Source organism: Stomoxys calcitrans, chromosome 4 (genome assembly GCF_963082655.1).
Source record: "Stomoxys calcitrans chromosome 4, idStoCalc2.1, whole genome shotgun sequence".
Classification (NCBI taxonomy): domain Eukaryota; kingdom Metazoa; phylum Arthropoda; class Insecta; order Diptera; family Muscidae; genus Stomoxys; species Stomoxys calcitrans.
In genome coordinates this window covers 128,842,403-128,870,217 of record NC_081555.1, presented here as the reverse complement: position 1 = coordinate 128,870,217, position 27,815 = coordinate 128,842,403, and the positions used below count along the sequence as shown (strand labels likewise).

General features: G+C 41.3%; 1 protein-coding gene across 5 annotated transcripts in view; it reads left to right on the top strand.

The window, feature by feature from the left end:
• The window catches only part of LOC106090321 (palmitoyltransferase ZDHHC8), a 274,028-nt gene that overhangs the window by 200,852 nt on the left and 45,361 nt on the right, over nucleotides 1-27,815 (top strand). For all 5 annotated transcript variants that reach the window (XR_009398216.1, XM_059368274.1, XM_059368275.1 and 2 more), the window contains exons 5-6: nucleotides 3,786-3,980; nucleotides 4,090-4,423. Coding sequence is in view for 4 of the 5 variants with exons in the window: in XM_059368274.1 (XP_059224257.1) it covers nucleotides 3,786-3,980; nucleotides 4,090-4,423 (529 nt within the window). In the remaining variant the exon portion in view is untranslated. The remainder of the gene's footprint in view (nucleotides 1-3,785; nucleotides 3,981-4,089; nucleotides 4,424-27,815) is intronic.

Genomic DNA, 27,815 nt, shown 5'->3' with positions numbered 1-27,815 from the left:
TATGACTTATGACATCAGTGACAAGTTTTATCCGAATCGGTCAATATGGTGATATAGACCCCCCTAAGTACCGATATTCCCATATGACTTCTTGAGACCAAAATAATATTGGGTTGCCCAAAAAGTAATTGCGGATTTTTCATATAGTCGGCGTTAAAAAATTTTTTCACAGCTTGTGACTCTGTAATTGCATTCTTTCTTCTGTCAGTTATCAGCTGTTACTTTTAGCTTGCTTTAGAAAAAAAGTATATTTGATTAAAGTTCATTCTAAGTTTTATTAAAAATGCATTTACTTTCTTTAAAAAAATCCGCAATTACTTTTTGGGCAACCCAATACAAATTCAGTTAATAAGAGTAAATTTTTAGCTAGATGCATGAAGGTGGGTGCCCAAGATTCGGCCCGGAAGAACTTAGCACGCTTTCACTTGTTCTCCTTTCGTCGCTAAGCACTGAAGATTCAGTAGGAGCCAGCCTTAATAGGTCTCACTATATATGGCACACGATTCAGTGATGCCGTCTTCAAGCCTTAAGTTGCTGGTTATAACCGCTTCTGTAGGGAAAAGCATCCTCATTATGAGAAGTGATGATGATCCACATCACAAGATATGGTAGTTGCCGAGAGAAAATTCTGAGACATCATTGACGCAGCAGCCGCCCCTCGCTTTATACCAGCCAGTGGAATACCCCAAGTGCGGCGCAATTTCCCTGCTCCTGCGGTGGTTCTCGCAGATGATGATTTCCCAGCGGGAAAAGGCGGTGGCTTCGAGTCAGATATCATTCCTTGTTTTGCATTCGCGAGACCTGGACTTCAAATTCCATGTTGATATATCTTTTTAGCATTGATTGATATTGCCAGGTTAGATTTGCCTTTCACGGTATATGCATGGCCTTAAGAAGGACAAAAATACTGCTCAACACCAAAAGTTCAATAGACACTGACATGTGTCCCATACATGTTATGGGGTACTTTAGAAGGAATACATAAAGACGGTAGAGGAACCCTAGTCAAACTTTTAGAAGTTGCAACTTTTAGAAGTTTCAAGAGGAAACACAGCTTATAGGCTGGAACTTTGAGGCTCGATCTGTGTGATGTCCATCGCTGTTACGAAAAGCTTAGCTGCGAGCTAACGAGTGCCTCCACAAGTTGCGGATGGTGGAATGCTCTTTACGAAGTATCTGCCACGACAGTCGTGGAAAATTAGCGGCATTGAGCGGATAGTCTCAATGAAAGGCTGGCGGCACCGACTCTTACGTAAATACTGAGTGCCTATGGTGCTGGATATGACAAAGCAAGTTGCTGGCACCTTTAAATAAACAATGGCCACAATGTTCCTGTGTCGACCGGTCCTTTGGTATGGAACGAGCATTCCTCATGTATAGGAGCTAGGCGAGGATCGCCACCTCCACATGAAAATGTGGCTACAACAACAATTTACCGTAGACAATGTTACGAATGTCATTTGTGGCGCCAAGTCATCCAAGGCCTTGGGCCCCAAGGGGTGCCCACACTGATGTTGAATTATCCGGATCTATCTGGCATCGATTATCATACAACTGTCCTCATTTTGTCTTTGAAAACTCTTTTAGTAATCGGCGTCTAGAAGATTGGTAGAGTGATCCCGCTGCTGAAGCCTAGAAGAGTAAGAGGGAGTCGAACAGACCGGTCTCCCTTCTCTCACCAGTAGCCAAGACGCTTGAGGGATTACTCTTCCCAAGCCTGGTTGGAGAATTTCCGTGCTTCAGCATGGATTTTAAAGACTGCATAGTATAACTGCTTTTCATGCCATCACCGCACATATTACCAGTGGCTTCAATCAGCCCAGGTCATGTGATAAGATAGTCCTAGTGCCACTAAACCTATCGAAAGCATTCGACACGGTCTGCCATGCCTAACTATTTGAGGACATCACCGACTCGTCCCTCCAGCCCGGCCTAAAACGCTGGGTGGCGAATTATATGTGTGGCTGCCAATCTTCTGTGGAAGCTAGGCACAAAAAGTCGAAACCCCGTAGAGTGAAACAGGGAGTTTCCAAGGCGGGCAACTCCTCCACTGACTATCCCGTATTCCATCCCCACTTACCAGGCAATTGACCGGTCTGCGGTAAGTTATGCAGCGTCAGTGTGGTATCGTTAGCTATGTGAATAGTGGAATAATATTCGGATCTGTCAGAATGTTGCTTTTCGAACTGATAACTGAGAACTGAGGACTCATGTAAACCACCTCATTCAGGAGACATTGATCCTAACCATGCCATCCTAATACCTTCTGAACTGTTATCGCAGGGACCATCCAAATTACATCTTGTAGATAAGTATCCATGGTCCAGAAGCCTCAAGGTGGATCTTCATGATCTAGAGCGTGAGGTTCAGAGAACCTCTAGAATAAGCGGCAGACACGGCAGCAGATGCGTCATGACATTCTAAGTCTATCAAGCCATGTCCGTCCGTCTGTCTGTCGAAAGCCCGCTAAATTTCGAAGGAGTAAAGCTAGCCGATTTGGCTGAAATTTGGCATAAGGTGTTTGGTTATGACTTCCAATAACTGTGCCAAGTATGGCTCAAATCGGTTCATAACTTGATATAGCTGCCATATAAACCGATCTTGGGTCATGACTTCTTTAGCGTTTAGAGGGTGCAATTCTCATACGATTGGGCTGAAATTTAGCATGAAGGGTTTTGTTATGACTTCCAATAACTGTGCAAAGTATGGTTCAAATCTATCCATATCCTAATATAGCTGCCATATAAACTGATCTTGGATCTTGAGTTCTTGAGGCACTAGAGAGCGCAATTCTCATCCGATTTGGCTGGAATTTTGCATGAAGTGTTTTCTTATGACTTCCAATGACTGTTCTAAGTATGGTGCAAATCGGTCTATAATCTGATATAGCTGCCGTATAAACCGATCTGGGATCTTGACTTCTTGAGCCAATAGATGGCGCAATTCTTATCCGATTTGGCTGAAAATTGGCACAAGGTGTTTTGTTATGACTTCCAACAACAGTGTCAAGTATGGTTAAAATCGGTACATAACTTGATATAGCTGCCATTAAAACCGATCTAGGATCTTGACTTCTTAAGCCACTAGAGGGCGTAATTCTTGTCCGATTTGGCTGAAATTTTGTACAATGGCTTCTCCCACGACCTTCAACATGCGTGTCCAATGTGGTCTAAATCGATCTATAGCCTGAAACAGCTCCCTTATGAACCGATCTCTCGATTATGCTTCTTGAGCCCCTGGAAGGCGCAATTCTTATCACGAATGGACTGAAATATTAGCCAATGACTTATACTATGGTCTTCAACATTCAATTCATTTATGGTACGAATCGGACTACAACTTGATCTAGCTCCAATAGCATAATAATTGTTATCCATTGTTAGTTGTTTGCCTAAATAGAAATACCGCACAAAGAACTCGACAAATGCGATCCATGGTGAAGGGTATATAAAATTCGGCCCGGCCGAACTTAGCACGCTCTTAATTGTTATTTGTAAGCTACTTTAAGAGTGCAAACAAAATTTTTAAAAAATCTCAGGGACCTTAGATAAAAATTATAAAAATTTTATTAAAGTTTTCATTTATTGAAAATTGGCTATTTTTGTCCAAAGTTGTTTCAAATTTCTTTTGTAAAACAAAGAATTTTGCTAAAATTTACGTAGAAAAATTTTCTTTAATGTATTTTCTTTTAAGTCATGAAAGTGCTCTCTCTGCCATTCTTTGTATGCAAAAGTATTTTTTATTTCTTAATTAACTATTAAATATTTTATCCATAATAATTTCAGCATGGTTTTAATGGGTATTGTAACGATATTAGCCATACCCATATTCGGTTTGACTGGGTTTCATATGGTACTGGTCTCTAGAGGTCGCACCACAAACGAACAGGTGACAGGTAAATTCAAGGGTGGTTATAATCCATTCTCCCGCGGTTGTTGGCATAATTGCTGCTACACCCAATTTGGTCCACAATATCCAAGGTGAGTAGAATGCTAAGCATCAGACGCATCAGACACATGAGATTAATCAAAATTTTGTTGTTGTTGTTGTTTTTTTTTTGGGGACTTAATAATGCATGGTGATGAATAGTCTTCTCAAACCCGATAAATATGCTGCACGTCGTTCACATAAAGAAAATCAAGCCATTAGCACGATAACCACAGAACGTGATTCAAACAATCAACAAAATTCGGGCAGTATTCGTGGTAAACCACCGGGTGGCGGTGGTGGCAATGGAGGCGGCGGCAACGGCGGTGGTGGTACAGGTGGTGGCGGCATGCCCACTACAAATAACCAACATTCTCCCCATGGAATGCCTCGCAATTATTACGATAGGGACCAGCGTCATACACAGGTAAAGACTTATACGGACCAGGGCAATGGTTTTAATCAGCGGTCGGGCAGCACAACGCTTTATAGTAAGGTGGGTAAATTGTGTAATTTTAACAATCCAAAAAACAAATCCTAAACAAAAAACCAAAGAAAAAACTAAAAACAAACAAAAACTGTAACAAAACACAATGCATTTTCTGTTCAGTTGTTGTTGTTGTTGTTATTGTTCTTGTTGTGTTTGTTGTTTTTTTGTCTATCTTTTAATTTTACTACTAGTACTACTACCACTACTACCACTACTACTCTACTACACTACTATAACTGTTTTACTACTTGTTGCGATTTGTCTGTCTGTCTGTATTTACTCTACCATAAAGAGTTGTAGCTTTTTTTTATTCAGTTGTAATTGTCTGCAACTTTTTTACTTCTATCTTTGTCTTTATTTTTTTTTTTTCGTTAAGTCTTGTTTTTATTTAATGGCACTGTATCCTTTGTATATAGTCCTTATTTCTAATTCTCTATTTCATGCTCTAGACTTTTGTATTTATTTATTTTTATTTTGTACTTATACTATTGTATATACATACATACATACATAGATTCTTCTGTACATAGTAGGATATAATACGAATAGTGTTAGTTATGTATGTAGCCTTATTATTTACTATTTATTGTTCTTCCTCGGTCCATAGAGGCAACAGTATCATGCCAAGGTATTGAGACTGGCTTTTCGTTTTAAAATTTGTATATAAATTTATTGAAAATGTCCGTCCGTCTGTCGAAAACGCCTTCTTTCTATTAAATATTATACACTACACCACTACTGTGGTACAGGGTTGTTGTTGTTGTTGTAGCAGTTTATTTTGTACTATCTTTCGTCTGCTTGATTCTGTTGAGTGTCAAGACCCAGGAACTCCGCGACTAAGATGGGGTGCGTCCACAGGGATCTGGATCTGAGTCGAGTGGGTCTGGCCGGGCAGTTAAACAGGTGACGTGTATCGTGCGGTCCCTGGTTACAATCGGGACATACATCTTGCACGTCGGCATCAATCCTAGCTCTGTGGGAATTGAGGCGGCTGCATCTGCCGGAACGTAATTGAGCCAGAACCACTCTGGTTTGCCGGGGGAGGTCGATTTCTTCGGGTGCAATGTGTGGCGGTCGTTCTCCAAGGACTACATTCACCCTTGGAGAACGTGTTCGTGGTACAGGGTATTATAACTTAGTGAATTTGTTTGTAACACCCAAAAGGATGAGAGATAGACCCATTGATAAGTATACCGATCGACTCAGAATCATTTTCTGATTCGATTTAGCTGTGTCTTTCTGTCTGTCTCTCTGTCTGTCCGTCCGTCTATCCATGTTAATTTGTGTACAAAGTACAGGTCGCAGTTTTCATCCGATTGTCTTTAAATTTGGTACAGTCATGTTTTTCGGCCTAGAGGCGAAGCATTTTGAAATTGGAAAAAATCGATTCAGATGTGGATATAGCTCCCATATATATGTTCGTCCGATTTGCAGTAATAATGCAATAAAATGGTCATTTGTTAACCGATTCTCTCGAAATTTGGCGGGAAGGATTTTTTTACGACTCTCGACATTACTGGGGAATTTCATGGAAATCAGTTCAGATTTAGATATAGCTCTCATATATATATATATATCGCCCAATTTTCACTTCTATGGCCACAGCAAGCGCATTTATTGACCCATCTTGCAAAACGCTTTCCTCGACGACTGCCACAGTATCTGAGGAGTTTGCTCGAAATCGGTTCAGTTTTAGGTATATATATATACGTCCGATTTTGAGAAATATTGCAAAAAAGTGCTCATTTGTTAACCGACTCTCTCGAAATTTGGCAGGAGGGATTTTCTCTTGACTCTCAACATTACTGTTAAATTTCATGGAAATCGGTTCAGATTTAGACAAAGCTCTCATATATATATATCGCCCGATTTGCACTTCTATGACCACAGCAAGCGCATTTATCGACCCATCTTGCCAAAAATTTTGCTTTCCTCGACGACTGTCACAGTATCTGAGGAGTTTGCTCAAAATCGGTTCAGATTTAGATATAGCTCCCATATATATGTTCGTCCGATTTTGAGAAATATTGCAAAAAAGTGCTCATTTGTTAACCGATTCTGTCGAAATTTTGCAAGAAGGACTTTCTTATGACTCTCAAGATTACTGGGGAATTTCATAGAAATCGGCCCAGATTTAGATATAGCTGTCACATATGTGTATCGCCAGATTTTCACCCCAAGAGCCATTGCAAGCGCATTGTTTGACTAATCTTACCAAAATTTTGCACAACGCTTTCCTCGACGACTACCACATTATCTGAGAAGTTTGCTCGAAATCGGTTCAGAATTAGATATAGCTCTCATATATATTCGTTCGTCAGATTTTGGGTAAATTGCCATAATGTTGTCATTTGTCAACCGTAGTTTTTACAATTTGAACATATTTGCTCGCCGAGGTCCATCAAAATTGGTTCAGAAATGGATATAGGTCCAACATTGTACTTAAAGGATAGGTGTAGGGTATTATACAGTCGGCACCGCCCGACTTTTTCCCTTCCTTACTGGTATACAAATTAAATTGTTGCGCTTTGTGTGTTACTTTGTGTGTCTGTTCCGTACAGACTCAAAAACGGCTGAACCGATTTTCATGAAATTTTCGCAGATGGTAGAGTTTGGGCCTCCGGTGAAAATAGGGTACTAAATTTTTCGATATCCGAAGGGAGGGGGGCAGACCCTCCCCCTTACCCCAATTTTCAGAAACGCCAGATCTTAAGCGAGCGAAATTTTGTATGCCATTTTATGGTACCCCAAAAACACAAAATTGGTGTAACATTTTTTGCTCAAATAACCAGGGGGGACGCCCCATCCCAAAACCGATCCAGGCGGACATGTTTACCGATTGGGAAAATATGGGTATCAAATGAAAGGTATTTAAGTGTAAAGTACGAACTTGGTATACAAATATCACCCAAAGTTTTGGGGGGCGGTCCCCACCCCCTAAAAACCCCCCAACAGGACTGTTTCACCGCTTTGGGCAATATGGGTATCAAATGAAAGGTATTTAAAAGTAGAGTACAAATCTGACATACAAATTTATTCATTGGTGTCTGAGGAGCCTCCCCATCCCCTAAGACCCCCCGCAGGAACATGTTTGCCGATTGGGGCAATAAGGATATCAGGTAAAAAAAATCTGATATAAACATTTATTCCTACGTATCTGAGGCGCCACTCCACCCCCCCAAAAGAAAGGTCTATGTCAGTTGAGTTCGAATCTAATGTTGATATAAGGATTCTATAATCTGGGTCACGTCCAGCCGTCTTGCCATTCAGCAGGACATGTATATCGCGACAATAAAGGACTGAAATAAGTTGTCGTTTGGGCGTTAGCGTCGGGGTGAGCGGTCCTCTCCTCCCAATAAAAACAACACCAAACTGTCATGTAAGACGACCGAGAATATATTGTATTTAAATGAAAGGATTTATCAGGGGGCAATCTCCGTCCCCCCCAACCTACCCAAAAAAAAAAAAGAAATTAAAAATAATAAATGAAGGTCGATCAGGATAGAATAGAACAGCAATAAAAAGCCTTTGGTTGGAGAGTACACTTTTAACGATCAAATTGGGATAGACACACGAGGTCCTGCGGATCTTTAAAAATGTGATATCCCAAGTGGTAGCTTTGAAATATGATTTTAAATGTCGATAACCAAAACAAAAACAACCAATGGCTATTGGGGCTCAAATGAAAGAAATTTGAGAGCAGAGCACGATACTGATATTTTTCCAGAACTAAATGGCTATGACAGAACATTTGTTCCACTAGTCGATACCGCTGATTGTCCGCGACTGCAGTTGCATCTAGTCCGTACAGGGAGCATTCCACAATACGCAAACTGTGGACCCAGCTGAGCTTCTTGTGATGACATTGAACAACACACAAATCGCAGTTCAAAGTTCCAACCCCTGTGGTGCTCATAGTCATACCGGGCCAATGTTATCAACATTAGGGGTATAATAACTGACCCTAGACTGTATAATAGCATAAACGTTTGCTTGGGCAGAAAATACCAGCACACACACATACATGCACATTCTACTTTGCTTTTCAAACATTTCTTAGATTTAATGCTCTTACAGACTATACAAGGTTGTGATTAAAGCTTTTTCGTTACTTGTTTGAAGAGAGCGAATTAAAATAGAAAACCTCAACAGTTATGGTAAAGAGTAGTCTTTTTTTAAGTATGCTGTTTGTTATATTTGCTTTACAACGTTTTAAAACAAAATTCTTATTTTCTAATTGGTCTCTTTAACAATACTTACTTTAGACCATACACAAAAAAAGGTTGCTAACTCATTAGCTGAAAAGGTTTGGCAACTCAAATATTCCTTCTTTATTTCCATTGATGTTTGTTACTTATTTGCCACAAAATTTGTTTAAAAGTTAATTTTTGTTTTAGAAAAATGATAACCACAAAAACTACTTAAAGGGTGAGAGAGGTCAAACAAAAGCAACAGTATCATGAAGAGCAAAACATACAGCTTTAAGTCGGTTGTTGTTCGAAATCCATGCTAATGCTCGGCGAACAGAAATTATCTGATGAGGCTCGGAAGGAATAGTCCCTCAAGCGTCTTAGCTGCTGGTGAGAAACGGGGGATCGGTCTGTACGACTCCCTTTTATAGGGGACCTTTCCAGACTTCGGTAGCGGTTTTACTCTGCCCATTTTCCAGACATAGGTTAATATAAGAATGTTCAGAGACAGGTTGACGATGGTTGTAAGGTACTTGAGTCCAGTTAGATCCAGATTCTTCAGTAGCAGTGTAGAGTTGCTGTCGGAACCCAACGGATAGTTCCTAAGTATCTCTACATATAAGTCCGCTTGAGGTCTACAATATCTCATCTTGTTTCGGGGATATTCGACTTTTAATTTTTTTTTTCCAATTTTGACCGAGACCTGCTTCGTATTTTGCAATTTTTAAAAATTTTGAAATCGGACCATAAACAAAGATTTGGCAGCCCCAAAAAATTTTCGACATTCCGAAGTAACTAACTTTAGGGACTTGCAAAAAGGCGCCCGGCCAACCTAGGGCCTCGAAAGTTTTTACACGATCTCGTTAACCTCAGCTCTAACCATTCTAAATTTCAAAGAGATGTCTTTAACCGTTCTAACACCGCATATATTTTTCACCAGTTTTTTTCGGTTTTATCCCAGTGTACGGCGTGCTGCAGTGCGACACCTCTTTGGGGAGAAATTTTACATGGCATAGTACCTCACAAATATCACCAGCATTAGGAGGGGATAACCAAAATCCAAATTTGCTCATGAACATTCCATTAAGGAACAGGGGCAAACTTCTCACATACAATGAGTGCTGTCCGATTCAATTTTTTTTTAAGCTAATGATTAGGGGCCTTTCTTTGTAGCCAAGTCCAAACGGCGCCGCAGTGCCACACCTCTTTGTAGAGAAGTTTTTACATGGTTGCCATACCAAATAGTACAGTGCCTCCCAAACGTCGTCAGCATAAGAGGGGGGTTAGGAGGGGATAATCACCGCTGAAAATCTTTTTCTGATGTTCCCGCCAGGATTCGAACCCAGTCGTTCAGCGTCCTAGACGGATATGCTAACCTCTGCACTACGCGGGACAATGTGGGAAAATGTGTTGAGTACTAATGCGATATTAAAGTTTGGGCTCAAGTACCTATGTGCCTCCTCCCCGAGCCCAAAACTTCCTCAAAAGTACCGCCTAAAGTCAAAATTGAAGCGATCGGGACAATATGGGACTCAAACAAAAGGTATTTAGTATTAAATTTTGGGTCCAAGAACCAAGGGGTCGTCCCAAGCTCGAAACCGCCCCAAATAGGTATACTGGAAAATCTTCCCAATATGGGATTCAAATGGTAATCGGGGGTAAATTACGAGTATGCCATTAAATGGGGTCCATCTTTTTAGGGTCCTTTCCAACCTCCACCTCCCTCCCCCTTCCCCCACTCCCTCCCAAAATGGGAATAGAAGCCAATCATGGCTATATAGAGTTGAAATTAAAGATACTTGGGAATAGATTACGAATATGAAATCGTATGTACCTGTTTCCTGGGGAGGAGAGAATGTTCCGTTTACTGAAAGCGTAAAATATTTGGATGTTGGATGCTGACCATGAAATTGAACTTCAAATCCAAAATTTTGGAAAGAGCAAGAAAGGCAACTCTTGGCCTTAACACCTGCAAGAGAGCTATTGCCAAAAGTTGTGGAGTTTAAACCGCATGTCTAGCACTGCAGTTGTCAGATCTCTAATGCTATATGGTGTTGTGGTCTTGCGGACGATGCTTCAAAAGTCCAACTACTGTTCAATACTAAGCCGGATCCAAAGGATGGCTTGTTTGTGCATAATAGCCGTACTGAGTACGACACCATCTGATGCACTGAATCTACAGTAATTCCTCTGGCCATAGTGGCTAGACAAATTGCTGCGACCATTGTTGTGGGAAATTCCCTTTGATCATGCGGCGCCACCGAACTCTATGTCATCCTTTGATACAATGCACGTGTGGATTACACACTACCTGAGCCGCTTTTTGTTAAAATGTACTGTGCCACTATTACTGATAGAACCGATTGGAACTACAGTATCCCTGCTAATAGAAGTTACATAGACTTCTAAACGGATGGTTCCAAACCAGACAACCAAGTGGGCATTGGGGTGTAGTCTGGGGATCTTTGACTGGTCATATCGAGAAGGTTACCCGACCACTGCAGTTTGTATCAAGCGAAGATCATTGCAATTAAAGAAGTGGTTGTTGTTGTAGCAACAACGTAGTGTTATACACTGAGGCGGCAGTTCTTCCCGATGAAGAACTCCATCGGGTCAATCCGGTACGTACAACCGCCTGCCATGGGATTGTGGAATGGCTAAGATGTAATGTCATAACGACGATTGGCATAAATATCTTCTCAGAAAGCCAGGCAGGCATTAAATCCTTGGACAATGTTTATCTCAATTAAAAAACCGACCTCGAGATCTCTCAGCGAGATGGCTGAACAGTTCAAAATTCACCTGTTTTGGGTGCCGGATAACAGAGATATCCCAGGTAATTGTAGAGTGTACGAGCTTGCGAGACTAGGAACCACCTTACACATTTCAGGGGAACTGCATTCTGTGGGTATGCCTTCCAGCACCATTGTAGATTAGACTTCAGGATCATGCCCGAAGGGCAGCAGATGACAGATGTGATCACAAAGGCGGAAGGTGGTGAACATTACAAAATTATGTGGCCTGGTCTAAACTTGAAGAGGTCAACCGCTTTGCTGTCGCTGGCTAGAACGACCGTCTCAGTCATTATGTCCACCATGACAGGTCGCTACTGTCTGAGCGGAAAACATGCTGATAGACTGAAGGTTGCCAGTAACGACTTTTGCCGAAGATGTGAAGACGTCGAGGAAGAAGAGACTGCAAAAAAATATTGAGAATGTATACCACATTTTTAAAGTACTCACCTCCATCATTAGAATCCATATAAAAAAGTTATTGAAATTCAAACTCCTTAAAAGAATGTATAACCAACGAAATACTTGAAATTTCAGCTCTGTTTGCTGCTTATCGTTTGTTTAAATTTTGTAAACATTATCAGCTGTTTGCTAATAATCAGGGTTGCCAAATTTTATAATTACTTAGGATTATTACTCCTCACGGAGGTCTAAAGCAAATTCAATGGGAACATTTAAAAAAATCTCATTTTGGAAAATTGACTTTTTGCCTCTGTTTTACGATTTGAGCCCATAGTGCAATGACTAATTTCGGCCTAATATATTTTCCAAGATTTTTATAGATTTTTACACCATAGGATGGGGGTATACTAATTTCGTCGTTTTGTTTGTAACACCTCGTCTGAGACCCCATAAAGAATATATATTTTGATCGTCATGTTATTTTAAGTCGATCTAGCCATGCCCGTCCGTCTGTCTGTCTGTCGAAAGCACGTTAACTTTCGAAGGAGTAAAGCTAGCCGCTTGAAATTTTGCACGAATTCTTTTTATTAGTGTAGGTTGGTTGGGATTGTAAATGGGCCAAATCGGTCCATGTTTTGATATAGGTACCATATAAACCGATCTTGGGTCTTGACTTCTTGAGCCTCTAGAGTGCGCAATTTTTATCCGATTTGACTGAAATTTTGCATGAGGTGTTTTGGTATCACTTCCAAAAACTGCGCTAAGTATGGTTCAAATCGGTCCATGTTTCGATATAGCTGCCATATAAACCTATCTTGGGTCTTGACTTCTTGAGCCAATAGAGCGCGCAATTCTCATCCAATTTGGCTGAAATTTTGCATGAGGTGTTTTGGTATCACTTCCAATGACTGCGATAATTATGGTTCAAATCGGTTCATAATCTGATATAGCTGTCATATAAACAGATCTGGGGACTTGACTTCTTGACCTTCTAGAGGGCGCAATTCCTATCCGATTTGGCTGAAATTTTGCAAGACGTTTTTTATTGTTACTTTCAACAACTATGTCAAATAAGGTTCAAATCGGTTCATAACCTGATATAGCTGCCTTATAAACCGATCTGGGATCTTGACTTCTTGAGCCTCTAGAGGGCGCAATTCTCATCCGATTTGGCAGAAATTTTATACAACGGCTTCTCTCATGACCTTCAACATACGTGTCCAATATGGTCTGAATCGATCAATAGCTTGATACAGCTCCCATATTAACCTATCTCCCCGATTTTGCTTGTTGACCTCCTACAAGGCGCAATTCTTATCCGAATGAACTGAAATATTACACAATGACTTCTACAATGTTCAGCATTCATTTGTGGTCCGATTCGACTATAACTTGATTTAGCTCCAATAGCATAAAAGTTCCTATTCAATATTATTTGTTTGCCTAGAACTCGCAAATGCGATCCATGGTGGGGGGTATATAAGATTAGGCCCGACCGAACTTAGCCTGCTCTTATTTGTTTTTTTTTTGCAAAGTTTCACACCTTCTTTTCCTCTAGCCATTTCTTGTTTACATTCAATTTTGTGAAAACTGTCCCCTCAAAGCAACAGTATGATGTCTGTCATTCATCACCAAGGATATGGAAAAATTTGTTTACTTGGAAATTTAATATATCTCACATTCGACATGTTGCGAAATATAAGAACTCTATAACTAACCTTGGGTGTGTTGTCAGCAGCACCAGCTAGGCTGCCGGCAGCATAGTGTCGACAAAATTTATTTTTGTTTGCATGAAGATATCAAATTTTCCTATGTTTTTCTTTGAGGACGTATTTTCGTTTAGAACCTGGCACCATTTCTTGTTTTTTTTTTTTTTGTTTTGTAGTTTAGTTGTTTATTTTTTTGTCATTCTTTGTTATTGGACACCAATGTTTTTATATCTATTTTCTGTTGTACTCCATTTTCAATATTGTTTCTTGAATGATGTTTTTTTTTTGTTGTTTCTGGTCTCTATGGACTGTGGGTCTTAGGTTTTTTTTCTTTCTTTGTATTTTGTTTTTTAGTCAATTTTCCTAAGTGCATGATGATGATGATGAATTGTTGACTATATCCTTGTCTCTCCTAGTTTTGTTTTCCATTTGTTATTGGCTATGAAGAGGCTTCCTTTTGTAGTGTTATTGTCTTTTTTTCGCTATCTATCTGTCTATCTGTCATAGTTCGACCGACCTCCTTCTACTTTCCGATTCGTATATGCAAAAAGAAGAACAACAAAGTATTTATTTGCTTGTTCAATGGCCCAAAAACCGCTGAAGCTTAAGTGTCCTATAGCTGCCAAAAACATATAAAAAATCAAACAAGTAACTATAGCTTTATTACAAATATTTTTTTATTAACTACGTATTGATATTTAAAAGTATGTGTACATATATATTTAATTTATTTAATTATTTTTATATTAAAAAAAAAAAAATTAGAAGTAGTTTTTAATTATTATTTGGTTTCAAATTGTAGTTGGATAGCCAATAGAAAATTTTGACAGCAAAAAAAAATTTGGTTGGTATATAAAGAATACATACGGCGTGAAAAATTTTTGTGACCATCAGTCGTTCGGGGCTGATCCTGAAGACTTAGCTAATATGTCGCTAAAAGCATATCCACAGATTCCAGTTCCCCTGAAACGTGTGTAAGAAAGTTCCTAGTCTCGCAAGCTCGTCCGCTCTACAATTCCCCGGGATATCTCTGCGGCCCGGCACCCCAATATAGGTGAATTTTGAACTGTTTAGCCATTTGGTTGAAAGATCTGAGACAGTCGAGGGCGGATTTTGAATTAAGAAATATGTTTCCCAGACCTGTTAGTCTGTCATCATTTATGCTGAAGACTCTTGAGAGATTGATAGAAACATATCTTAGGGCAAAGATCCCTGGAGATCGCCTGTCGCGACAGCAGCATGCATATGCAAATTGCAAATTTTGCCGATGAACATTCCATTAAGGAATAGGGGCAAACTTCTCACATTTCAATGAGTGCAGTCCGATTCAAGTTTAAGGTCAATGATAAGGGGCCTCCTTTTTGTAGCTGTGTCTGAACGGCTTGCCGCTGTGCGACACCTCTTTTGGAGAGAAGTTTTACATGGCATAGTACCTCATAAATGTTGCCAGCATTAGGAGGGGAAAACCACCGCTGAAAAATTTTTGTGATGGTCTCGCCAGGATTCGAACCCAGGCGTTCAGCGTCATAGGCGGACATGCTAACCTCTGCGCTACGGTGGCAGCATGCATATAGTAATCCACAGAAACAACCCATTACGACCTAGTCGGCTACATAGAGGGTTCTCTCGCTGTCAAGGAATATAAAATGGTAGGCGCTTTCAATAATGTAAAAACGACGTCACTCATGAAGGAGTTGGAGTTTCTAGGCATCAACTCTACCGTAGGAAAGTTTATTAATAACTTACTTACTAAAAGATGTATTACGGTAGGCTTGCGATCTGTGGATCTAAAAAGATGGGTCAGCAAAGGAACTCCTCAAGGAGGTGTACTGTCTCTTCTACTTTGGAATATCATTAACAATATATAATTGTCTCTGGAAGAAAAGGTGAAAAAATGGTCGCGTATGCTGATGACGTGGCAATTGCGATTAGGGGAAAGCTTCCCATCACCCTAAGACACACACTTCCGGAAGCTTTACGTGGGCTACTGAAAGTGGTCTAGGTATAAATCCGTGCAAGACAGAAGTAGTTCTTTTCAGCAGGAGATACAAGTTGCCTACAGTGGGACCTGTCTCCTTGGGAGAAGAGAATGTTGCATTTACAGAAAGCGCAAAATACCTGGGTATTAGGCTGGACAGGAAATTGAACTTCAAATCCAACTTTTTGGAAGGGGCAAGAAAGGCAACTCTTGCCCATTGGCAAAGCAGGGCGTTTAGACCGCGTGTCATGTATTGGGTATATACTGCAGTTGTCAGACCTATGATGCTATATGGTGTTGCAGTCTGGTGGACGGCGATTCAAAAGTCCACCTACTGCTCAATACTTAACCGGATCCAAAGGATGGTTTGTTTGTGCATCACAGCCGAACTGTGGACGACATCATCCGATGCACTGAATTAAATGCTACATCTTATGCCTTTGGACGTTTGTGGCTAGACAGATTGCAGCGACCACTGCCGTGAGGTGAAGGGAGATTTCTTATTGACCATGTGGCGGCTACACTGTGTTATCCTTGATGCAATATCCGATGTTCCAGGCAGTGTGGATCACACCCTACCTGAGCCGCTTTTGAGCCAGATAGAACCGATTAGAACTACGATATCTCTGGTAACAGAAGTTACATAGACTTCTATACGGATGGTTTCAAACTAAATGACAATGTGGCCTTTGTTAAGGTCAGAAAGTTAAGGAAGTGGTGGAATGGCCAAGATATAATGTCATTACGAGGATTGGCATAAATATCTTCTCAGACAGCCAGGCAGCCATTAAATCCCTGGAGAACGTATTTCTGAGCAAAAAAACCGCCCTCGACTGTAGCAGATCTCTAAACGAAAAGGGCTGAAATGTTCAAAAATTCACCGGTTCTGGGTGCCGGACCACGTAGATGTCCCAGGGAATTGTAAAGCAGGCGAGCTTGCGAGACTAGGAACTACCTTACACATTCCATGGAAACTGGAATCTGTGAGTATGCCTCTAGCGACATGTAAGCTAAGTTTTCTTGACCAGGCCCGAAGGATAAAGAATGATAGACGGTCCAAAGAGAGGGCTGTGAGCATTCCAAAACTATAGGTCCTAATCTAGACTTGAAAAAGTCTACCGCTTAGCTGTCATTGGCTAGAACCGACGTCTCAGTCATTGTGTCCGTCTTGATAGGTTACTGTCTAATCGGAAAACATGCTGACGGACTGAAGGTTATCTGAACGACTTTTGTAGAAGCTGTGACGACATTGAAGAAGAAGAGACTATTGAACACCTTGTGTGTGTGTGTCCGGCACCAGCAGTAAAAGTTGGATATCATCTCATGATAGCGCTCACTATTCACAGTTACGTTACGATTCGCATTATCTTTGAAGAAGTACGGCCCAATGATGTCACCAGCCCATGAACCGCCAGGATGCATTGGTAGCTCTTGCAACGCTTCTGGTTGATCTTCACTCCAAAATCGACTATTCTGTTTATTTACGTACCCATTGAGCCAAAAGTGAGCTTCGTCGCTGAAAAAGAAGAAGCGCGCGATAAGCTTTCTTAGCAGAGCACGCATTTTGATAATCAATTTCAATTATTTACAAGCGTTGTTCGTTTGTAAGACGATTCATGGTTAAATTATAGACTAAACTGAAGATGTTTGACAGTGAAACAAAATACGAAACGTGCGTGGGCTGTTTAAACCGGTGTGCCAAAAAGATAATAGCTAAAAAATCACCCTTTATCTTAGCCCTTCCACCACTTCTTTTACTGCAAGGATCCTTGCCTGCTACACAGTGTTGAACTAACCTTCTCGATACGACCAGTCCAAGTCTCGATACGACCAGGGGCTCCTGACTCTTCTTCTTGGCTATTGGTGAGAGAAGGGAAATCGGTCTTTATGATTCCCCATTACCAGGCTTCAGTAGCGGTATCACTCTGCCCATTTTCCAGACATAGGGAACTATAAGAGTGTTCAAAGACAAGTTGAAGACAGTAGTAAGGTACTCAACTCCATGTTAAACTAGATTTTCAGCATCAGTGTAGAGATTCCGTCGAGGTCCAACGCCTTGGATGATTTGGCGCCACGGCTACCATTGTGAATTTCTTGACAGCGAGCGAGCCTTCTATGTAGCCGACTAGGTCGTGAAGAGTGGTTTCAGTAGACTTAGACCCTTACTATATGTATGTTGTTGCCGAAACAGGTGATCTCCAGGGATCTCTGGCCTAAGATATGTTTCTATCGACTTCCTTGAGTTCGAGTATATCTCCCTAAGCAAAGGCGCCAGTCTAACGGACTCAGCTTGTAATTCAACCGGTGATACATCATCAGAGCCTGAGGCTTTAAAGAGTCACAACTTTTTATCGCCCAAAGGATTTTCCCCAACAACCTCCGACGAATGCATATCAGTGACATCCTTTTCTGGCACCACGTTATCCTTTGGAGAATTTTTATCGGGAAATGTGCATAATCGAGTAGTTCTGTGTTTTCTCACTAGATATTGTCCATACATTCTTTGACTTATAAACAAAGACTTGGAGGCCAGGTTCAGGGAGCTGCAGAATTCCACCCAAGATTGTTTTTAGTGGGTACATTAACCCACTATTTGCTCATACTTCGGGAAAATGCCGGGTTGAATTCCATCTCCAGTTTAACCATATTTTTGCATTCTTACGAGATAAGAAGGATGGATGTTTATGTCTCGATTCGCGTTATACAAACACAAGGCTTAGATCAACATGCCGTATACGTGTTGTAATAAAAATGTTGTCCATACGCTCCAATGTACAGTCTTGCCAAATCAAAAAATCTTGAAAATTATTTGGGAGATTTTAAACGGATAGAGATGTGTACGCTATACTTAACATAGTCAGCCACCGTGGCGCAGATGTTAGCATGTCCGCCTATGACGCCGAACGCCGGGGTTCAAATCCCGGCGTGAACATCAGAAAGTTTTCCTTTTGTGGTTTTTCCCTTACTAAAGCTGGTTATATTTGTGAGGTATCCTGCATGTTAAAACTTCAGGAACGTGCGGAGAGGGCTCACAGATGTTGAGCACTATGTAGGGGGGCCGTTAGCGCGAAATGGGGCTTGAATCCGAAGAAAGTCCACTGTCCACGTGATTAGGCTGGTAGACTGCTATGGAGAAAGAATGCAACGTAAGGATAATACAACAGGTTCAGAGAACTGTTGCCACTGGGGCTATGAGTCTTAAGGCGATGGGAGAAAGGATAGAGGATATGAGCAGGTAATACCATCGTGGTACAATCAAGACAACGATAGGAAACCTGGAAGGAAGGGAAGAGGTTTTCAATTGGATACCTGAGACGATACTTGAGATCGAGTGCAAGGCACTGCTGCCTGAGCCACAATCTTGGATTGACGGTTCCCTGGTATTGCCATCTGGAAGATCATGTAACACGGAAGGATCAAAGCTAGAGAACAGAGTGGCCCTGGGGGTCTACATTGAGAACCTAGGGATGAGATCTGTTTTAGACTGCCTGACCATACTACGGTACTGCAGGCGGAGATGTGGGCGATCACGGAATTCGTGAAGTGGTGTGATGTTAACGCGAGGACGTCGACGTGTAAACACTTGAGGCCGCAGTGCGAGGCACTGCTGCCAGGGGCACATTCTTGGATAGAAGGGGATTAGGGCCTTCTCTGTAGATGGGACGATCCCCATTGTTTGGGTGTCGGGCCATAGCGGAGAGGAATGAGAAGCAGACGATTTGGGAGTGAAGGCCAGAGGACTGCCGGGTCGACGCAGTCCGAGTTAAGGGAGTGGGTAAAGGTAAACTAACATACGGACGAACATTTAACAAAGTGGAACAGCGAAACGGTCGGTTGGACGGCAAAAATCCTATGGGGAAATCTAGATGGTGAGAGACGAAGCTATTGCTAAAATGAAGTAAAAATGAAGTCTGTATAGCTTTTGGTATCATAACAGGACACATTGGACTACGAGCTCACTTATACAAAATCGGTGCGGCAAGTGATAGCATGTCTAGGGCATGCAAGGAAGGTGATGAGACGTTGGAGCATTTCCTATGCCATTGCCGGCTTTAGCAGCTTACAAACATGGTTACTTAGGTGGGGACACATTACCAGACATGAACGAACCTAGGGGTGTGGTATGGAAATCAATTAGGAATTTCGCAGCTAACAAACATCGGTACTTAGGTTGGAACCCAATACCAGACATGAACCAAGGTGGGGGCGTAGTATAGAAATCAATAAGGGATTTTGTAAGCAGCAAGCAAGGAATTCCTGACTTAAATTTTCTTTTTCGAGAATACGTTTTATAGCCACCACTATAGGATGAGGGTATGCTAATGTAGTCATTCCATTTGTAACACCTCCAAATATTGATCTAGGACCCCATAAAGTATATATATTCTTGATCATCTCGTCATTCTGTATCGAACTAGCCATGTCCGTCCGTCCGTCTTTGGAAATCACGAAAGCGGTCGAACGCGTAAAGCCAGCCGCTTAAAACTTTGCACAGGTACTTAGTATTTATGTAGGTCGTTGGGGATTGCAAATGGGTCATATCGGTTCAAATTTAGATATAGCTCCCATATAAACCGATCTCCAGATTTGACTTCCTGAGCCCTTGGAAACCGCAATTATCATTCGATTTGGCTGAAATTTTGTACATTGTGTTCTGTTATGGCTTCCAACAACTGTGCCAAATGCGGTCCGAATCGGTCTATAACCTGATACAGCTCCCATATAAACCGATCTCCCGATTTGTCTTCTCGAGCCCCTGGAAACCGCAATTTTCATCCGATTTTGCTGAAATTTTGTACATTGTGTTCTGTTATGACTTCCAACAACTGTGATAAGTACGGTCCAAATCGGTCAAGAACCTGATATAGCTCCCATACAAACCGATCTCCCAAATTGTCTTCTCGAGCCCCTACAAGCCTCAATTTTTGTCCGATTTGGCTAAAATTTTGTACATAGCGTTCTGATATGACTCCCAACAACTGTGCTAAGTACGGCCCAAATCGATCAGGAACATGATATAGCTCCCATATAAACCGATCTCCCGATCTGACTTCTTTACAAGCCGCGATTTTTATCCGATTTTGCTGAAATTTTGTGTTCTGTTATGACTCTCAGCAACTGCGCCAAGTACGGTCTAATTCGGTCTATAACCAGATATAGCTCCCATATTTTACCAGAATCCATGGTGGTGGTGGGTTCTCAAGATTCGACCCGGCCGAACTTAGCACGCTTTTATCTGTATTCAGAGCGCACAACAAGCCGATTACTGACTTATGTCTATGTCCATAGTGGCATGGACTTATGTGTATGTCCGCACCGTCTTTTCAAGCTAACCTTACCTAAGTCCAATAACTCATCAACCGTTAGAAACATTGTTTGTAGCATTTTACGAGATCTATCTTTAAAAATAAGAATCAATCCAATGGGCCCATAAAATGACTATTTGGCAAGCAATTCAAAATTTGACATGCTCGAGGTTACCAACCTTCAAGTCCCATGGATCCGTCTATAAAACCACTAGGATCCCCAAATTTTGCATACTTATTGGAAAAGTACTCAACATTGACTATGTTTCGTGTAGATATCTCTAACCGTTCAAAAGTTCTGGAATAATTTCCAAGATGTTTCAATTTAGAAACATTGTACATCGGAGCGTATGAACAACATTTTTTTTTTATTTCAACACGTATACGGCATGGTGATTCTAAGTCTTGTTTGTATAACGCGAAGAGAGATATAAATGCCCATCCTTACATATCTTGTAAGAATGCAAAAATATGGTTAAACTGGAGAAGACATTCAACCCGTTACCAAATTAAGAAAAAGTTATTGTATCCACTAGAACAAGTCTTGGGTGGAATTCTACAGCTCTGTAGAGGAAACATCTGAGGCGTCTGGGCTACTGAGGAACCTGTTCTCCAAACCTATTGCGGTAGACTTTATTTAGAAGTCAGAGAATGTATGGACCATGGCAGCCGGTTGTACGCACCTGATTAACCCGATGGAGTTCTTCATTGGCAAGGGCTGGCAACTTTTGACTTTCCTTACTTGTTTAGCCTCTTTTGGGAAATAATAATGTAGTAAATGTAAATATATATGTTGAAAATTTATATAATTGTAACGAGACTTAAAAATTTTCAATGTTGTATGTTACTCTGTATAGTATGTTATGGATAGTATCCCTAAGTCAAGTATTACAAAGTAGTGTTGACTGAAAAACAACTTTCAATCAAACAATCGTTATTTGTGATTGTTTTCATTGATGATGATGAAGAAAAATAATTTGCACATATCCACAACAAAGCTGTACATAGGTATCCAAATCAAATTTAAATTGATTTCGTGTTCAAATCATAGAGATTTTACACTTGAATACATCCTTTGGAAACGTTTCAAACTTTGACTAGCACATATCACCGAATTTATTTTACACTGTTCTCTTTATGGCACGGATATAACTCTCTTTTGGTTATTTTTATGCATGCTTGCATCATTTAGTTGGATTTTTTGTATTTTATTTTCTATTTAAACTGATTTGGCTGTCAGCAGATTTAGTTTCGTTTCGTTTAGTTTCGTTTCATTTGTGTTTTGATTGATTTTTTGCTAGATATTCCGTTTCTTTTATGGTGTTTTTTGTAATAATTGATATTTAAAAGAAATTGGTCAAATTCAAACTCAAACCGTACACCTTATGTGAAAGCACCGTACAAACCAAGAAAGGTAAACTAAATAAGAATTTTTTAAAAATTTATATTTCTTCCATTATTAAAAAAAAAAAACGTTATTTAAAACTCATTTAAAATCAAATTTCCTTCATACATTCTATTTGTATCTCTTTAAACGATTTTTGATTTTCTTTTTGGTATCACATAATTGTCAATTGTTATATTTTTTTAAAATTTAAAGTCGATTTTATATATCATATGCTATAATGCAGAGTAAAAATGTTTTTTTTTTCTCTCTCTCTTTAAAATTATCAAATTTTCCTTCCACTTAAAAGTAATATTCCTCAAAAATTATTCATATGCATTGTTAGATTTGATTCGAACTGTTTTTCCCTTTATTCATTTTTATTTTTCTCTCTTCAATCACAAGATGATTATGCATTGAACGTATCAAAATTAATTAGTACTCATTAAATATTACTTTTTTTTTTGGTTATTTACGAAAATAAGACACTATAATTCATTGATAGGACATTTAAATGAGAAAGAAAGAATATTTTATCTAAATTAGTCAGGAATATTTACTTTCAATAGGTGTGTTCGCATACTTTTCCGGTAAAAAATTGCAGGAGAATAAGAAGAGATTTTACTCTCTTTTGCAATTTATTTGAGTAAAACAACTGGTTTTCAAAAAAAAATCATCTGTTCGATGCTGGAAATTGCTGCTGAAAAAAAATCTTTTGATTAAGACTTTCCTGATTGCCCAGTTTGAGATGACGACTCTCATTTTTGTTTGTCTTATGGCAAGAGTTGCTATTTTTGGCCTTTTCAAAATGTTGGTTTTGAAGATGATTTATATGTTTAACAAAACACTTAGGTTAGATTAAAGGACACGCGCATGGCAACCTTAGTTGCCAACCGCTTCACTCGAAGAACTTCCTGGTTCATTGTTTTCTAGAAAGACATAAGAGAGATAGATAGAGAGAGAGAGACGAAGGCTGGTAGAAAAAGATAAGCCTGGCATAGAGCCCTAAAGAAGTCTCACCGTCTAGAGGGCCACCCCTTCAGTCATCCCAGACCCTTACAGAAGTCCAGAATGACTCGGCAGTCGAAAGATTGTAGACAGTTCAGTGAAAAGAAGAGGTGTTCATCCATAGTACAACGCCTTATCTTTGGCATCGCGGGCATTGGCACAGCAGATTCTCGACCGTCTGGAACTCCTCCCTCAACCCCATTTAAATCCTCATTGTCTCAAGCCCATCAATATATCAGCGACGTGACATCGTAGTGTCTTGTCAGGACTCCCACCAACAGGACCCCTGGTCGCGCTTCCCCAGCTCAAGGACGTACTTGTTCCGGAGATCCTCCTTGGCAACCATGCAGCCCACAATAGCAGCCCATGCCAAGTCAGCGCATTGTACGTGGTAAGAACATGGAAGGGGTTCACCAACCAAACCTGGCCAACTAATCAGCCGCTTTGTTTTTAGCCACCTCTTGATGACACAGAACCACAATCTGACACACAATCTGACAGCAGCTCAAACCTCTGAGACATTATCTCCCTATAAGTCTCGACTTGACGTGACTCGCTGCCAGGGCCGACTTTCCACATAAATCGGGACAGTCTGAGAGGGCCGCCGCTTCTGACCCCTGAGTATCGCCAAAACCTTAGCCTGAAAGACACTGCACCCGTTTAGAAGTCTATGTGGCTCCCCAATTTCTAGCCAACACAGAAGGAGGTTCACCATCGGCGTCGCACTCACAGAGTCCATCCCCTAATCAAACCAAACGTGGCCAGCTCGTCAGCCGGTTTATTCCCCGCCACCCCTAAATGGCCCGGAAACCAGCACTATCTGACAGCAGCCCCAAACATCCGAGACGTTCCATGGCCCGCAACCCATTACTATCTGATAGCTACCCCAAAGCTTCGAGACGTTCCTTACATCTCTCGAAATACCTGATCTTCACATGACCTGCTGCCAGGGACAACAGCGCCGACTCACTGTCCACATAAATCATAACAGTCTGAGAGAGCCGCCTCCTGGCTCAGTACCACATCCAAGGCCTTGAGGATCACAGAAACTTCAGCCTGAAAGACACTGCATCCGTCCAGAGGTCTATGGGGCTCCCTAATTTCTAGGAATCCAATAAATACCCCTGCTCCTGTGCCTCCATCCTGTTTGGACCCTTCCTTGTAAACAGAGGAACCTTATAAAAGGCGGCGCGACGTCCCCAGCGCAAAGCTCTCTCCCCCGGAAGACAACCTGCAGTCTGTCGCAGTGCCAATGCCACGTGGTCCTTCCACGCCAGCGGCCTTGCGCAGAACAAACGAATGCCCGAAATCGGCAAAGCGCCTTGTCCCTGACTCCCTCAGTCCGAGAGCAGTCCTCAACGCCGAACATTCCACACATGAGGGCAAAAGTCACAGATCAAGTATCATACCATCAAATATAATAAATAGAGCCAACTTCTTGAGTGCCCGGTGCATCACCAGGCATCCATAGGTGAGGATAGGCCCATTCGGGAAAACAGAGGAACCCAAGAAAAGGCGGGACGCCCCAGACCCAAGCTCCCTCCTTGGGAAGACAACCTCCAGATCACCATCAAAGTAAGATCCGCCCGTCACATAGTCCGTCGTGTCATTAATGGCACGTCGTCAATGCCACGTCGTCGTCCCACGCCAGCGGCTTTGCGCAGAACAAACGAATGCCCTAAATCCGCAAAGCGCCTTGTCCCTGACTCCCTCAGTCCGAGATCAGTCCTCAACGCCGAACATTCCACATATGAGTTCAAAAGTCTCAGATCAAGTATCGCATTTAGTCCTGCTCCTCGCCCCAGGTATCAGCACCTTTTCGAGGGCCCGGTGCCACACCAGGCACCCATAGTTGAGCATCGGCCAAAATTCAGCTGGCCCTGAGGATCGCAAAAACCTCTGCCTGAAAGACACTGCACCTGTCCAGAAGCTATGTGACTCCCTGATTCTTAGGAATTCAACAAAAAACACTGCCTCTGTGCCTCCATCCAGCTTGGACCCATCCGTATAAACAGAGAGACCCAAAGAAAGGCGGGACGCCCTCAGAACAAAGCTCCCTCCCCAGGACAGTCTCCAGATCGCCATCAAAGTAAGATCCGCCCGTCACATAGTCTGTCGCGTCGTCCCACGCCAGCGGCCCGGCACAGAGCAAACGAATGCCCTAAAGCCAAAGAGCGCCTTGTCCCTGACTCCATCAGTCCAAAAATCCCTGCCTTTGTGCCTACATCCAACTTGAACCCATCCATATAAACCGAGGGACCTAAGAAAGGACGCGACGCCTCTAAAGCTACCTAGCCTGGAAAACAACCTCCAGATCGCCATCACATTGCCAATGTCACGTAGTCGTTCCAGGACAGTGGGCTTCCGCAGTACAAATGAATTCCCGAAATCCATTGTCACTCCACGTAGAAGTGCAAAGGTCTCAGATGAAGTATCGCATTCGAAGCACTTTACTTCGCCCCAGCTATTAGCACCGCCACAGTACCCAGTACCTTCTGCATCATATATATCATGTAGAACCACATTCTTGAGGGCCCAGTGCAACACTAGGCACCCATAGGAGAGGATTGGCCATAGCACAGCAGGCCCTGAGGATTGCAAAAACCCTCAGCCTGAAAGACACAACACCCGTCCGGAAGTCTATGTGGCACACACGCGTGCCCCTGTGCCTCCATCCAGTTTGGACCCATCAGAGGGGCCCAAGAAAAGGCGTGACGCTCCTAGGCCAAAACTTCCTCCCCTCCCTCCAGATCGCCATTAATAAAAAATCCGCCTGGCACATACTTCGTCGCGTCGTCAATGCCACGAAGACATCCCAAGCCAGCGGCCTTGCGCAGAATATTCAGCCTCCGTTTGACTCTCTCTTCATCGTTTCTTCTCCAGTTCAATTTCTGCTCAAGAATAACGTCCAAGTGTTTAGCTTCCCGAGAGAGCCTCTACTCAATCAAGAACCGGTCCCTTGAAAACTCCATACCTCCTCCTTAAAAACCAAAAGGGTCTAAAGCCCATAAAAGCTTTATTTTTTAACCAATTTCGCTGAAACTTGAAACAGTAAGTAGTTTTACGCCTCCTAACATAGGACCCAAATATGCTTCAGATCGGACTATATTTAGATATAGCTGCCATATAGACCGATCTGCCGATAAAGGGTCTAAAGCCCATAAAAGATTTATTTAATACCCGATTTCGTTGAAATTTGAAACACAGGGTTATATTTAGCCTCCTGATATCTGACCTAAATATGGATCATACCGGACTATATTTAGGTATAGCTGCCATATAGACCGATCCCCAGATAAGGGGTCTAAAGCCTATAAAAGCGTTATTTATTACCCGATTTCGCAGAAATTTGAAACATTGAGTAGTTAAACGCCTTCTTAGATAGGACCCAAATGTGGTTAGGATCGGACTATATTAAGATATAGCTGCCATATAGACCGATCTGCCGATAAAGGGTCTGAAGCCCATAAAGCCCTATTTATTACCCGATTTCGCTGAAATTTGAAACAGTGGGTAGTCTTAGTTCTCCCGACATCCGTCCCAAATATGGTTCTGATCGGACTATATTTAGATATAGCTGCCATACAGACCGATATCCCGATAAAGGGTCTGAAGCGAATAAAAGCTTTATTTTTTATCCGATTTGGCTGAAATTTGAAACAGTGGGTTGCCTTAGTTCTCCCGACATCCGTCCCAATTATGGTACAGATTTAGGTATAGCTGCCATACAGACCGACATCCCGATAAAGGGTCTGCAGCTCATAAAAGCTTTATTTATTATCAGATTTTGTTGAAATTTGGCTTTTATTTATTAGACCACTCAATGTCCGTGTCGAATTTCGCTGCATAAATTATCCAATTTTCGCCGAATTGTGACGAAAGGCGGTTTTCATATATACCCGAGGTGGTAGGTATCCAAAGTTCGGTCCGGCCCAACTTAATGCCTTTTTACTTGTTTTTTCTTCTTGAGCACCTATATGGCGCAGTTTTTCCTATTCTACTAAACAATTTCGAAAAATATTTTTTTTGGGTATCCCATTTTATTAGAGACTACCATTAACTATCACTTAAATCCAATTGATGATGATTATACCACGTTTATTTCTTATGACAGGCCATGTATGGCCATTAGAAAATACAACTGGCATTGATTAGAGGCGATTTATTCTTTATGGACAGCCATTAAAATTCTTTTTTATTGTGGAAGTATATTTTAGGCCATATAGTGTTAATATGGATGATCATTAGAAGTCTTTTACTCTCTAGGGGCAATCATTAAAGTTCATTTGGGAATGACGACCAGTAGAGGTCTTGCTTTTATCAAAATATTCTATTATTACCCATTGCCTAAAGTAAATGTCTTAATTGAAATAGAACCCAACATGAAAGGGAAGGTATAGAAATGTTATTTTTTATAAATAAAGTTCTTTATCCTATTTTTCCGTAATTATTAAATTATTTTTATTAAATTATAATAAATTTATGTTAAGATGGATTATTGAAATTTTTATGTCGCAACAAAATTTCTAGCCAATACAAAGAAAGAATTCCTTTGACCCTCATGCTCATGTCGTCATCGTCGTCGTCGTCGTTGTTCGCCATCCCCTTGCCATAAACATATCCATAAAG